General features: G+C 42.6%; 2 protein-coding genes across 2 annotated transcripts; one reads left to right on the top strand and one right to left on the bottom strand.

Annotated features, from left to right (window-relative positions):
• The first annotated feature begins 1,194 nt into the window (after positions 1 to 1,194).
• Positions 1,195 to 3,342, top strand: LOC139415656 (ubiquitin-like FUBI-ribosomal protein eS30 fusion protein). Its single transcript, XM_071163769.1, has 5 exons — positions 1,195 to 1,292; positions 1,964 to 2,045; positions 2,214 to 2,358; positions 2,855 to 2,910; positions 3,110 to 3,342. The coding sequence occupies exons 2-5, from the start codon at positions 1,971 to 1,973 to the stop codon at positions 3,233 to 3,235; spliced, it is 402 nt and encodes a 133-aa protein (XP_071019870.1). The 5' UTR covers positions 1,195 to 1,292; positions 1,964 to 1,970; the 3' UTR covers positions 3,236 to 3,342.
• Positions 3,343 to 5,011: 1,669 nt separating this feature from the next.
• LOC139415336 (peptidyl-prolyl cis-trans isomerase FKBP3-like) lies at positions 5,012 to 10,948 on the bottom strand. Its single transcript, XM_071163402.1, has 7 exons — positions 10,761 to 10,948; positions 6,975 to 7,076; positions 6,767 to 6,865; positions 6,437 to 6,572; positions 6,224 to 6,291; positions 5,855 to 5,952; positions 5,012 to 5,552 (listed from the first exon to the last, which is right to left on the bottom strand). The coding sequence occupies exons 1-7, from the start codon at positions 10,863 to 10,865 to the stop codon at positions 5,498 to 5,500; spliced, it is 663 nt and encodes a 220-aa protein (XP_071019503.1). The 5' UTR covers positions 10,866 to 10,948; the 3' UTR covers positions 5,012 to 5,497.
• Positions 10,949 to 13,990: the final 3,042 nt, after the last annotated feature.

Genomic DNA, 13,990 nt, shown 5'->3' with positions numbered 1-13,990 from the left:
CGCGTTTATCGTTGAAGGAATGATCGTTACGCCGAGGCATGTACTCTGGAGCGGGTTTGATTTGGAGATGGAGGGTCTGTCATGGTCTGGGGCGGTGTGTCACATCATCATCGGACTGAGCTTGTTCTCATTGTAGGCAATCTCAAAGCTATGCGTTACGAGGAAGACATCCTCCTCCCTCATGTGGTACCCTACCTGCAGGCTCATCCTGACATGACCCTCCAGCATGACAATGCCACCAGCCATACTGCTCATTCTGTGTGTGATTTCCTGCAATAAAGGATTGTCAGTGTTCTGCCTTGGCCAGCGAAGAGCCCGGATCTATTGCAGCTGGTGGCCACACCAGATTCTGTTGCTTTTCATTTTGACTCCCCCCTTTGTTCAGGGACACATTATTATATTTATGTTAGTCACATGTCTGTGGAACTTGTTCAGTTTATGTCTCCGTTGTTGAATCTTGTTATGTAAATACAAATATTTACACATGTTAAGTTTGCTGAAAACAAATGCAGTTGACATTGAGAGGACATTTCTCTTTTCGCCGAGTTTAGAAATGAGGAATTGCAGTACTAGAAGGGATTCTAAGAACCGTGTCCCTTATCATGGTCCCAAGGTCATCCATATTGATCAACCATGGTTTGCCAGTGCTGTGATAAGATATAGTTTAAAACATGAATTTGAAGAATTTACCTGCACTGTTAGAAACTGCTAGCCAGACAGTTTTAGAGGAATGATTCCATGCATTTTTTCAAATGAACTGCCAACATTCCATTTGAACAATGCTGTCAATCCACAACCATACACTGGCTCAAATCAGTTAATGATAGGACTTAGACGAGTTGTAAATGCAACAAGTCCTAATGTTGTATCATCTAATAGGACTCACAGCTTTCCAGTAATTGATGGTCTGTTCCCTATATTTTAGAGGCTACTTATGCAGAAAATTTGTTTAAGACCCGTATAAACTCTGTAATTATGACTTAGGTTGACTAATATTCCATTACACCATTTCTGATACATCACATGCCTTTTACTTTTCTTCACAATTAAAAGCATGCCTCTCTCTATTGCCATTCATTCCCAACTAGACCAGTTTGGAATTTCTCCCTGACCAAGATGGCTGCCATTCACGCTGCAAACGCAAAATTGAGGGTTTGTGACATGACTCCTCTAGTAATTTAATAGGATCTCCATGGTTCTCTTCTATCGACGTCACACATTGACACATGCGCACCGCCGACGCTCCCTCAGTCCTTTTTTAACATAGTGTTGAACGACTAGCATCAAACGAGGTAAGGCCTGTGCAAAATGAGAGGAAATGTTGAATTTTATACACTTTAGATACAACATAATAGGTCGGAATATTGGTCGTAAGTACTTTACCATCCACGACGAACAATAGTTTTTTTGGATTGCCTTATATTTGGCAATTTTAATAATTTTTCCGAAACCGCATGCCTCGTGGCTAGCGTACGCTAACTAACATGAATCACGTAACTGTCGCTAAGCGAACACGTATGGATGCTTAGCTAGCGAGCTATAATTGTGTAGTATAATACATATGTTTGTATACTCAAACTTATTTTCACATATTTGTCATGTTGCTGATTTGCAAACTTATTGCCGGGCTAACTGTCTTAACTACAACTTAAGCTAACGTTAGCCAGTGAACTTCATCATTCCACAACCTTACTGCGATGCTAGCTAGTTGGCTATTTAACTAGCTAGCATTGCTTGTTCCTGCAAAGTTGTAGTTATTGGTTCCTAAATGGCTATCTATTGATTTGTAGATTTCTACAAATAGTTTGACATATTGCCTGCTTAAGTTGTCTCTTCAATCCTAGCTCAGTCATGATTGCTTTTTAGAGGGGATTCAAGTCACATGTGGACTAATGATGACACCCCACTTCCTGCCTGCTGTTTTCATACTGGAAGCTAACTGGCCATCTCTTCCTATCCACAGCATCAAGATGCAGCTCTTCTTGCGTGCCCAGAACACTCACACCCTTGAGGTGACAGGACAGGAGACTGTCCGAGATGTCAAGGTGAGGCCAAGCTAGGGTGCATCAATGAAAATGTTAATTGTGTAATGCTAACTGGTGTACTGTTTGGAGTCTACAATACCACAGCCACCAATCGTATTCTGCATGCTCTTGTCTGGATTGTTACATGTATGTAAATTGTCTGGATCAAACCATTGTGTGTGGTTTCAGGTTCATGTCCAGAGTCTGGAGGGTCTCCTAGTGGAGGACCAGGTGTTGTTGCTGGCCGGCTCCCCCCTGGAGGATGCTTCCTCTCTGGTGGAATGTGGCATCTCTGAGCACTGCACCCTGGAGGTGGCCGGCAGACTGCTGGGAGGTCAGTTCTCAAAATGATGGCGCATCAAATATGGCCTGATTTTTGAATACTTTGAAAATGCTTCCTTCCCACCTTGAAAGTAATCACACAAGAGGATTGGATTGTTGAAAGAAATAGGATGGACACCTTGCTTTGACTTCTGGTACACTTGTTTTTATTGTCAATTGCACAAACAGTCCAACTGAAACTTGACTTCTGCTTGAACAGAACCTGTCTGAATCTGGGAAGTTCAGGGGGGCTACCACATTGGGGAGCTGTTGTGGGGGGTTAGGTGTCTTGCTCAAGGGCAGAACAATAGATTATTCACCTTGTTGACTCAGATTTGAAAAGGCAACCTTTTGGTTACTGGTGCAATGCTCTAACCGCTAGACCACCTGCTGCACATACAGTTCCAGATCAGTAGTTTACTTAAAGATACTATGAATTTCTATTGTCATTAGTTCCATTGCTGTATGTTCACTCGGAATAATCACTCTTTGGTTTCTCTCTCCACCAGGAAAGGTCCATGGCTCCCTGGCCCGTGCCGGTAAAGTGAGGGGACAGACACCCAAGGTCAGCAGACACTTTCTGCATTTGAAATATATATATTTAGATTGTTAGTTGGCTATGATTTTGTAGTTGATCTTGTGGCAGTTGTAACATTGTCTGGTTGTTTGAAAGTCATCACAGCTCCTGGATTAGTGTCTGCTAAATGTAATGTATTTCTGCAGAGTAGTGACCATAGTAGCACGCTCTCTTTTTATCACTTCAGGTTGACAAACAGGAGAAGAAGAAAAAGAAGACTGGTCGTGCCAAGCGCCGCATCCAGTACAACAGGCGCTTCGTCAATGTTGTGCCCACCTTCGGCAAGAAGAAGGGCCCCAACGCCAACTCCTAAAAACACTGTCCCCCAGGAGAATGCTTGTGATCACACCCTTTCATTTTAACCCACTGAAAGGTTTTCCTCCTGTACAGAATAAAAATTTGGCTTAGACTAAAGAACAACTTGTGTCATTTCTTGGGTGATTATGCATTTTGAGACAGGGTTGCTTGATAATATAATATGGCTGGTAATAGAAAGGATTGTTCGGACAAGTGATTGAGCCTGGCTGCAGTACTGCTGGTTTGCTGTTGTATCTGATAATTGCATCCACCGTGTCCCAAATCTAAATCTGCCCCTGATTAGAGGGAAAACATTTTAAATAAGCAGTTGAACTGGCTTGGAGGTCAATGTGAATTTTCCTGTTCTAGTTACTAATGGTTTATTTGGAAATGTAATATTTTATTAGTTGTTTGTAAAAGCTACATATGGTGTATAGCCAAACTCAACTCGGGACCTTGAAGCCAGTTTCACAGCATTTAAAAAAAAAAAAATGTGTTCCCCTCTAATCGGGACTGATTTAGACTTGAGACAACAGGCGGGTGCAATTCGGGTAGAACAGAACCAGCGGAATCTGGACCTCCATAGGGTAAGAGTTGAAACTGGCTTCAAGGTCCAGAGTTGAGTTTGAGGAGTATACACCGATCCAACGAAATGCTGACAATGTTCGTATATTTGATTTCTTATTGTTGCAAAGTAAATGGCTCAGAAGTATAATACAGGTAGGAACAATATTTACATGTATCAGATAAAGTGTTTAAGTTGTGTAGCATTACTGATGGCTTGGAGAATGACCTGAGCCTGTTGGTATCAGAGCATGAGGTCTTATACCATCTGCCTAACACTAAGGGCTGAACAGCTCATGTGGGGTCCTTGATGCTGCGGGACTTCCTTGGGCACCGTTTCAAGTGGGTGGGAACCTGGGCCGTCTTCACCACCCGCTGGAGGGCCTTGCGGTTGTGGATGGAGCAATTCCCGTACCAGGCCATGATGCTCTCGATGGCGCAGCGGTATTTGGAGAGGACACTGGTTGGCATGCCAAATTTCTTCAGCTGCCTTAGGAAGTAGAGGCGCTGTTGGTCCATGTCAAGTCCTCTGATGTGGACACTAAGGAACATCAAACTGGAACTACCAACACCATGTGATAGTCCAAGAGTTATATATAGTTCTGACAGCTATCCAAAGTGACTTGAGGGTAGACTTCTCGTGTGTAGTATAAATCTTCATACTAAAAATAGTATTTCAAGTATACATTTCCAAAAAGAACTTGGCCATGTTCAGCAGGAGTCAAAGCACAACGTTTGTCAACAGAACCAGTGCTGTTTAAAAATATATATATTGTGGCCCAGATGGCAATTGTATGCTACTACATGAAACTGCCCACCTTCAGGTTAAAAATGACAGGTATGACATCTGATGACATACCATTGGCGCTTTCAAGTTAAGTTGTCACATGCACAAGTGAAATGCCTTTCTTGCAAGCTCTAAACCCAACAATGCATTAATCAATAATGTAATACTCAAAGTAATTTAAATTAGAAATAAGAGGAACAAGAAAGCAAGCATACTATATACAGGGTCATTCAGTTCCAGGAACATATTTACAATGTTCAGTGCAAAAGAAATGCAAGAAATGCGTCTCACTGTACTTGTGCATGTGACATTGAAACTTGATCATACGTCTGATTTCAAGTGCAGGAACTTACTTCCAAACCATTCACTGATGCCCAGTTTTCTTGACCATTCAAACACGTACTGAAGGTGCACAATAAAACAAGATTTCAGATGCATATGTCAATTTAGTCTCCAAAATTGGTTTAATCTTTACAAGAACATTATACATGCAATAAAAACAAACAAAAAAACAGGAATAAAACAGAATATCCTGAGAGGCTTTCCTCTGCGGTGTGTAACTTGTCAGAAAGGATGCCCCGCCTGTACAGTGTTGCCCGGTCGTCACTATCTGGCCATGCTGGAAAGGGCAGAAGTAAAGCACCTACCTAACTCAGCACAAATAACCCTAACCTGGTCCCACGTCTGTTCCTGCTTCAGACAATATGCCAAACATGCCAAGACAATGATAAAGGACTTGGCTTAAGCAGAAAAAGACTTGAAACAACCAGACTAAAAGCTTTAAACGTAAATTAAGACCATATATTACAGGTTCTTCAAAGTTCTGACAATGAAAGCCACTTCTGTCCTTTTGCGCATGGCCATCTGGTGACTACCGCGTTTTCCTCGTCCACGGAGAGAAGTGCGCGCTGGAGTTGGTTTCTGCCGTTAATCCACAGCCACCAGCTCGACCTCGAAGATCAGCTTTGCGTTGGGTGGGATTCTGGTGGTGGGAGAGTTAAGGGAAGCACACAGGAAACAGTTGCATATCGATTCGAAGAGGGCGACATTCATTTTATAGTTCCACTTTAAAAGACTTGGTGGTTAGAAATCCAGCTCAAATTCAATTAGTATCGACAAAGCTACGATAGAGCCATTGTACAGGAGAAGACTCCTCTCGGAGGATTGGCAATTGTCATGACCATCACTGGTGGTGTAAAACATAGCAGAAAGTGAAGCCTCAACTTTAATCTCCTAGTTAAATATTAGCCCATAGTTCCCATGATGTTCCAATGTAAAGGATACTTTGAGTCAGGAAGTCCCTTCTTCCCGTAGGCCCATTCTGGTTCAATCTCCAGTTTGGCCGTCTCACCTTTGCTCATCGTTAGGATGCCTTCATCCCACTGCGGGAGAAAAACATTTCTCATAAGACTTAGTGATAACTGTTGCAATCTATTTTCACAAGGGAAATGGTTGCAATAAGGCACATACATACTTATATATATTAGATTTAACCTTTAACTAGGCAAGTCAGTTAATTGTGCGCCGCCCTATGGGACTCCCAATCACGGTCGGATGTGATACAGCCTGGATTTGAAACCACTGAGATGCAGTGCCTTAGACCGCTGCGTCACTCAGAAGCCCGAAATATAACATCAATCTCCCCTCTCTTACCCCTCTGATGACCCGGCCCAGGCCAACTTTGAAGCTCAGTGGCTTGCTCTGTTTCTTCTTTCTGGCAGCTGGAGAGGGGAGGGCAGAGGAAACAGTAAAATCACTATTGGCATCAATGAGAGAAAGGCAATTGAGGAGAAGGTGTGACAGAGTGACAATATGTGTGTTTGAGACAGAGATAGTCTGCATGTGTGTGTAAGAGAGAACACTTACTTGCAGGGATGTTGGTGTCGAACACCGTGCCGTCCTCCAGGGAGCCAGTGTACCAACAGCTCACATTGTCTCCCTTCTTAGGGAAGTTAGTCTTGTCTCCTTTCTTCAGCACAGACTTGAAGAACTTAGGAGGACCCTGGGAATTGAAATGCATAACACAAGTGACCATTTTAACAATACAATTATTCCGACCGCCAGTGGAGATTGGATGTGGATGTAGTGGAGATGCAGTAACTTCCGAGATTTGTTCCAACTTAAATACAAAATGTAGCACTTTTACCCCAATGCTTATTTCAGCGGGAAAAGCTTTTCAGACATTGGGTCGTTTACCTCGTCCGCGACTTCCACGACTTCTTTGGGCTTGTCGTCAATCTTCACATTTTTCACATGCTCCGTCACATCTTCAATGGGTTCCGACCCTAAAAACCTCTGGTAGTTGCACAAACAAACAAAAAACAATGTTATCATTCATAGTGGACATCTTATCATGCCATATGCTTCTAAAATATGCATCACTCCAGCCATGTTGTCCACCTACCTTGCTCTCAAACAAGTCGTTGTAGGCAATAATCAGTTGCTCTTTCTTTGCCGTTTTTGCAACATTCTTGATATTTCCCATCAGCTTGTGCTCGGCAAGAAACTGGAAAACAAAAAATAATGACGTCAAAGAGGGTAGTTGTGGCATGAAAGCAACACTCAACCCTTTGGTGCAAATTGACGCTCTGGCATTATTCTTTCCTAAAATTGGCCACCAAAAAACAAGCCTGACTCATGGGACACATTGACGTCGATTTAGGTGTTAGCGAGCCCATTCATAGACAAACTACTTTTTGTGTCTATTAATGAAGGTATCTTCTGGACAGGGAAGTTAAGAGCCCGACTGCACTTAAACATTCATAGTTTGTAGTACGCTTTTGGAAACATAAGGAAAATATTTTTCATATCAGCGCAATTTTTTAACATTTTCTTCAAAACAAAAAAGTCCAAACATGAAATTACTAAAAACTTTTAAGGTTTGGGTTCCCACAGACATATTACAGCACGTTTATGCAAAACAGACGGAAGACAGAGGACTAACGCTTTGAACACACCGACAGCGTCCTTGCACTAAGTAGTACGCGCTACAGAGGGGTCGAACTACCTGCCATCCAGGAACTCTATACCAGGCGGTGTAAGAGGAAGGCCCTAAAAATGGTCAAAGACACAAGTCATAAACTGTTTGCTGTGCTACCGTACGGCAAACGGTACCGGAGGGCTAAGTCTGGGACCAAAAGGCTCATGAACAGCTTCTACCCCCAAGCAAACAGTTACCCTTACTATCAGCATTGACCCTTTTTGCAGTAACTCTTGACTCTTGTCTATTATCTATCCTGGTTCCTAGTCACTTTACCCCTACCTATATGTACATATCTACAGAGCATTCAGAAAGTATTCAGACTTTTTCCACATTTTGCTACATTATGTTACAGCCTTATTCTAAAATGTCTTCATTTGTATTTTTCACTCTCTCCAATCTACACACAATACCCCAAAATGACAAAGCAGAAACAGGTCTCTATACATTTTTGCAAAGATAAATAAACTCAGCAAAAAAAGAAAAATCTAAATCAAGAGTAACAGTCAGTATCTGGTGCAGCCACCAGCTGCATTAAGTACTGCAGTGCATCTCCTCCTCATGGACTGCACCAGATTTGTCAGTTCTTGCTGTGGGATGTTACCCCACTCTTCCACCAAGGCACCTGCATGTTCCCGGACATTTCTGGGGGGAATGGCCCTAGCCCTCACCCTCCGATCCAACAAGTCCCAGACGTGCTCAATGGGATTGAGATCTGGGCTCTTCGCTGGCCATGGCAGAACACTGACATTCCTGTCTTGCAGGAAATCACACACAGAACGAGAAGTATGGCTAGTGGCATTGTCATGCTGGAGGGTCATGTCAGGATGAGCCTGCAGGAAGGGTACCACATGAGGGAGGAGGATGTCTTCCCCGTAACGCACAGAATTGAGATTGCCTGCAATGACATCAAGCTCAGTTCGATGATGTTGTGACACACCACCCCAGACCATGACGGACCCTCCACCTCCAAATCGATCCCGCTCCAGAGTACAGGTCTCGGTGTAACGCTCATTCTTTTGACGATAAACGCATAAATCACCCCTGGTGAGACAAAACCGCGACTCGTCAGTGAAGAGGACTTTTTGCCAGTCCTGTCTGATCCAGCGACGGTGGGTTTGTGCCCGTAGGCGACGTTGTTGCCGGTGATGTCTGGTGAGGACCTGCCCTACAACAGGCTTACAAGCCCTCAGTCCAGCCTCTCTCAGCCTATTGCAGACAGTCTGAGCACTGATGGAGGGATTGTGCATTCCTGGTGTAACTCGAGCAGTTGTTGTTGCCATCCTGTACCTGTCCCGCAGGTGTGATGTTCGGATGTACCGATCCTGTGCAGGTGTTATTACATGTGGTCTGCCACTGTGGTGCTGTCTTAAGCATCTCACAGTACAGGCATTGGAAGTTATTGCCCTGGCCACATCTGGGACCCTGGGCATCTTTCTATTGGTGTTTTTCAGAATCAGTAGAAAGGCCTCATTCGTGTCCTAAGTTTCCATAACTGTGACCTTAATTGCCTACCGTCTGTAAGCTGTTAGTGTCTTAACGACCGCTCCACTGGTGCATGTTCATACATTGTTTATGGTTCATTGAACAAGCATGGCTTAGGGTTTAAACCCTTTACAATGAAGATCTGTGAAGTTTTTGGGATTCTTACGAATGATCTTTGAAAGACAGGGTCCTGAAAAAGGGATGTTTTTGTTGTTGTTGCTGAGTTAATAATAAAAAACGTAAATATCACATTTACATAAGCATGCAGACCCTTTACTCAGTACGTTTGGCAGCAGTTACAGCCTCGAGTCTTCTTGGGTATGACACTGTAAGCTTGGCACACCTGTATTTGGGGAGTTTCTCCCATTCTTCTCTGCAGATCCTCTCAAGCTGTCAGGTTGGATGGGGAGCGTCGCTACACAGCTATTTTCAGATCTATCCAGAGATGCTCAATCGGGTTCAAGTCCACACTCTGGCTGGGCCACTAAAGGACATTGAGACACTTCCCGAAGCCACTCCTGTGTTGTCTTGGCTGTGTGCCTAGGTTCGTTGTCCTGTTGGACGGTGAACCTTCACCCAAGTCTGAAATCCTGAGCGCTCTGGAGGTTTTCATCAAGGATCTCTCTGTACTTTGCTCTGTTCATCTTTCCCTCCATTCTGACTAGTCTCCCAGGAAGAGTCTTGGTGGTTCCAGACTTCTTCCATTTAAGAATGATAGAGGTCACTGTGTTCTTGGGGACCTTCAATGCTGCATACATTTTTTGGTAAGCTTCCCCAGATCTGTGCCTCAACACAATCCTGTCTCAGAGCTCAACGGACAATTCTTTCTATCTCATGGCTTGGTTTTCGCTCTGACATTCACTGTCAACTGTGGGACCTTATATAGACAGTGCCTTTCCAAATCATGTCCAATAAATTGAATTGACCACAGGTGGACTCCAATCAAGTTGTAGAAACAGGATACACCGGGGGTCAATCTCGAGTCTCATAGCAAAGGGTCTGAATACTTATATAAATAGGTAAAAAATATATATTACAATTCTAAAAACCTGTTTTCTCTTTATTGCTATGGGGTATTGTGCGTAGATTGAGGAGGAAAAATATATTTAATACATTTTACAATAAGGCTGTAACTTAACAAAATGTGGAAAAAGTAAAGGAGTCTGAATACTTTCCGAATGCACTGTACCTACCTAAATATACCCTATGTATATAGCCAAGCTATCACTCACTGCTCATTGTGTATTTATACCTTGTTTTTTCCCCCAATTATTATTATAAATTATGTTTTAAATATATTCTGCATTGTTGGGGAAGGCCTATACGTAAGCATATTACTGTTTAGCCTACACCTTGATTTGAGGTGTTTGCCAGACTAACCCAAAACACCATCTCTGATTCGTAGCTTGTTGTTTACGGTCTGGTGCAACAACGCATTTGCTACCGGTTGGCCCAACGGCGAATAATATATTCAAAGTTAAATAAGTAGTCGTATCAAAACAACTTGACACAAGCATGGTGATATACAGAACGAATGGGACTAAACATGCATGCCATTTTGAACTGTTACATGCTAGGCTAACAAGCTAGCATCAAGCTAAATTGGCAGTGGTGCACCAATGCGGAGGTAACTGATATCACCATGCGTGCGCACTAAAAGTGAGCAATGGCGTTTTAGTTAGCGCTGTTAAATCAATGCATGCATTGATCAAACATAAAACATACCGAGTGGGCCGCATTGTCCTGAATGAACTTAATAACGTCTTTTTTGGATAGATCATCACTTTTGAGCTGCTCATCGCTCCACTCTCTGGTCAATTCAGCCGCCATTTTACAAGGCGCACTGCTGAACTTTCACCTCGGTTGTGGGAGGACCGGAGGCGCAATCTCTTTGGGACACTTTTCACGCCACTTCGATACAAAGTGATTTTCGTAGCAGGTTAGGAGAGCATTTTCGCTAACCCTAACACCAACCATAACCTCCGTCTCATAACCTGCTGCTTAAATTCTCCTAACCTGCAACAAAACAGTATTATTTTTGCGGTTTGGCTTGCCTTGGTGCAGGGAGATCATCATCATTAGTGCTCTGCTTAATAAATATATTTTACAGGACCAGAAAATAATTATGTAGACTTTGATTGCAAAATCTGACAAAGAAATCTGACATTAGATGCAGTTCTTTGTATTTTTTCATTAAAAAAAAATGAAAATACAAAGTGCATATTCATGTTGAATATTGCAACTTGATAAAGTGCATTTAATGAAACCACCTGTAAGAAAATTGCAAGTGATAATGTGGTCAATTATATATATGGACATGTTCTTCCAAGACCGTGCATGGGGTTGCAATTTATTGTAAATCAAATTCCTTCCGATGCCACCTTGTGGTAGAGATGTGTGAGAGAAACCATATCAGTCCTTTTCCCGGCTTTGCCTGTGTTCTGAACTCATTCTTCCACAACTGAAGTGTAATAAAGAGTCCCACCTTAGTCTGTGTAATCAGTGAATCCCTTACAAAAATTTTGGTGGTAAATCTTTGTATAGCAGTTAATAAGTTGTATTCCGTCAAGAGGCAAAGCTATAGACAGACAACAGTTTTTTTTATTCATCTTTTGTAAAAAAACAAAAATAGACAAACGTTAGTGACTACTTTTGCATTGACTCCTTCCTACTACAGTTTGTAGCTGAAATAATAGTCGAGAAACCATGAACACATTACCTGAGGTTTATAAATACCTGGTTTAGGCCTGACTGATATAACACGTGTGTCTGTCTACTGATGAAAGTATAAAATGATATGAACATAGGAGTGAGAACTATCAACAAACTGATTAAACAGCATGATCATTACACAGCTGGGTGGTGAGGAGTATTTATGTCTGTAATAAAGCCCTTTGAGGGGAATAACTCATTCTGATTGGCTGGGCTTCCAAGTGGGTGGGCCTATGTCCTGCTAGGCCTATGCACCCCCCTGCCCAGTAATGTGAAATCCATAGATTAGGGATTCATGTATTTATTTAAATTGACTGATATCCTTATATGAACTGTAACTCAGTAAAGTCTTTGAAATAATTGCATGATGCGTTTATATTTTTGTTCAGTATACATCGACTGGCAAAAAAACAATAACAACAACCAGGGATTTAATGAATGCAAAGAAATGTAAACACAGCTTTAAAGCGTCAATAAAATATACGGTCAACAACAATATACTTTGTTAGCCTGGCTACCAAGATATCTTGTTTATTATAGCATATATACACACTACATAACCAAAAGTATGTGAACATCTGCTTGTCGAGCATCTCATTCCAAAATCATGGGCATTGATATGGAGTTGGTCCTGCTATAACAGCCTCCACTCTTCTGGGAAGGCTTTCCAGTAGATGTTGGAACATTGCTACGGGGACTTGCTTCCATTCAGCCATAAGAGCTTTAGTGAGGTGGGGCACTGATGTTGGACGATTAGGCCTGGCTCGCAGTCGCCGCTCCAATTAAGCCCAAAGATGTTCGATGGGGTTGAGGTCAGGTCTCTGTGCAGACCAGTCAAGTTCTTCCACACCGATCTCGACCAACCATTTCTGTATGGACATCACTTTGTGCATGGGGGCATTGTCATGCTGAAACAGGAAAGGGCGTTCCCAAAACTGTTGCCACAAAGTTTGAAGCACAGCATTGTCTAAAATGTAATTGTATGCTGTAGCGTTAAGGTTTCCCTTCACTGGAACTAAGGGGCCTAGCCCGAACCATAAAAAGCAGCCCTAGACCATTATTGCTCGTCCACCAAACTTTACAGTTGGCACTATGCATTGGGGCAGGTAGCGTTCTCCTGGCATCTGCCAAACCCAGATTCGTCCGTCGGACTGCCAGATGATGAAGCATGATTCATCACTCCAGAGAACGCGTTTCCACTGCTCCAGAGACCAATGGTGGCGAGCTTTTCACCACTCCAGCCAAAGCTTGGCATTGCACATGATGATCTTATGTTTGTGAGCGGCTGCTCGGCCATATTTTTCAGGCTTGTTTGGCATATACTGTCGGAAGGGACAGCATCCTCTGAATGGAACAAGGCGTTCATCCACTGTAACATGAGGACCAGGATCTTACAGAATTTTCACCCTTCCGTATAACCGTGATACCAGACCCAGGCAATGTGAAAGAGACAAACTAGCTTTCAATCACCCGCGAGTGAATACGCTTTTCAGATCAGCGCAGAGCCACGGGTGTGCACATCTCTTTGCTAGTTAGCCAGTTATTAGCTGGATGATAGATAAGTATTGGTCAGCAATGGGGAGTTACTGCTTCTTACAAGAGCACACAACGTCTAGGCTACATTTCAAGCTGTCTTTGAAAAGTCAGTCAGGTAAAAAGCTTGTCTTAATTAAAGGGGCAGGGTTGTATTTTGAGAAAAGCATGAATATGCAAATAAGTCAATAGGCAGAGGGGTAGCTTACATTGTCGAATTCTCTGTGTGGTAATAATAATACACTATTTTTTGTGGTTTCTTACAACACAATGAAATGCAATTTACAGTCACCTATTTGGCCAATGGTGTTACAGACCAAGTAAACAATAATGAATTCATGTCTGGCCCTACATAATGTAAATACTTTTTTTAATTAAAGTCTCATGCAATGTAGGCCTGCATTGAACACGTCATTATTGTAGCTATTGTAGGCTATATCATAGAAATCAGAAGCTATTTCCATGTGAAAATGTTCTGGGATTTGCTCCATTGTTTTTGTTGGTAGGCCTACATTATGCTCAAATAGTCACAATAGCCTATTGACTACTGTCTAAAACTGTAAGGGTACAGCCTCAGTGTTCACTGCTAATTAGAATTAGAGTGAACATTGGTCGCAGCCCCTCCCTTTTGCCCTCAGAACAGCCTCAATTCGCCGGGCAAGTTGGCTGGATGTACTTTAGGTGATGGACCATTCGTTAAAAACCTAGCA

Source organism: Oncorhynchus clarkii, chromosome 8 (genome assembly GCF_045791955.1).
Source record: "Oncorhynchus clarkii lewisi isolate Uvic-CL-2024 chromosome 8, UVic_Ocla_1.0, whole genome shotgun sequence".
Taxonomy (NCBI): domain Eukaryota; kingdom Metazoa; phylum Chordata; class Actinopteri; order Salmoniformes; family Salmonidae; genus Oncorhynchus; species Oncorhynchus clarkii.
The sequence above is the reverse complement of the archived record's forward strand: the minus strand, read 5'-3'. Positions and strand labels throughout refer to the sequence as shown.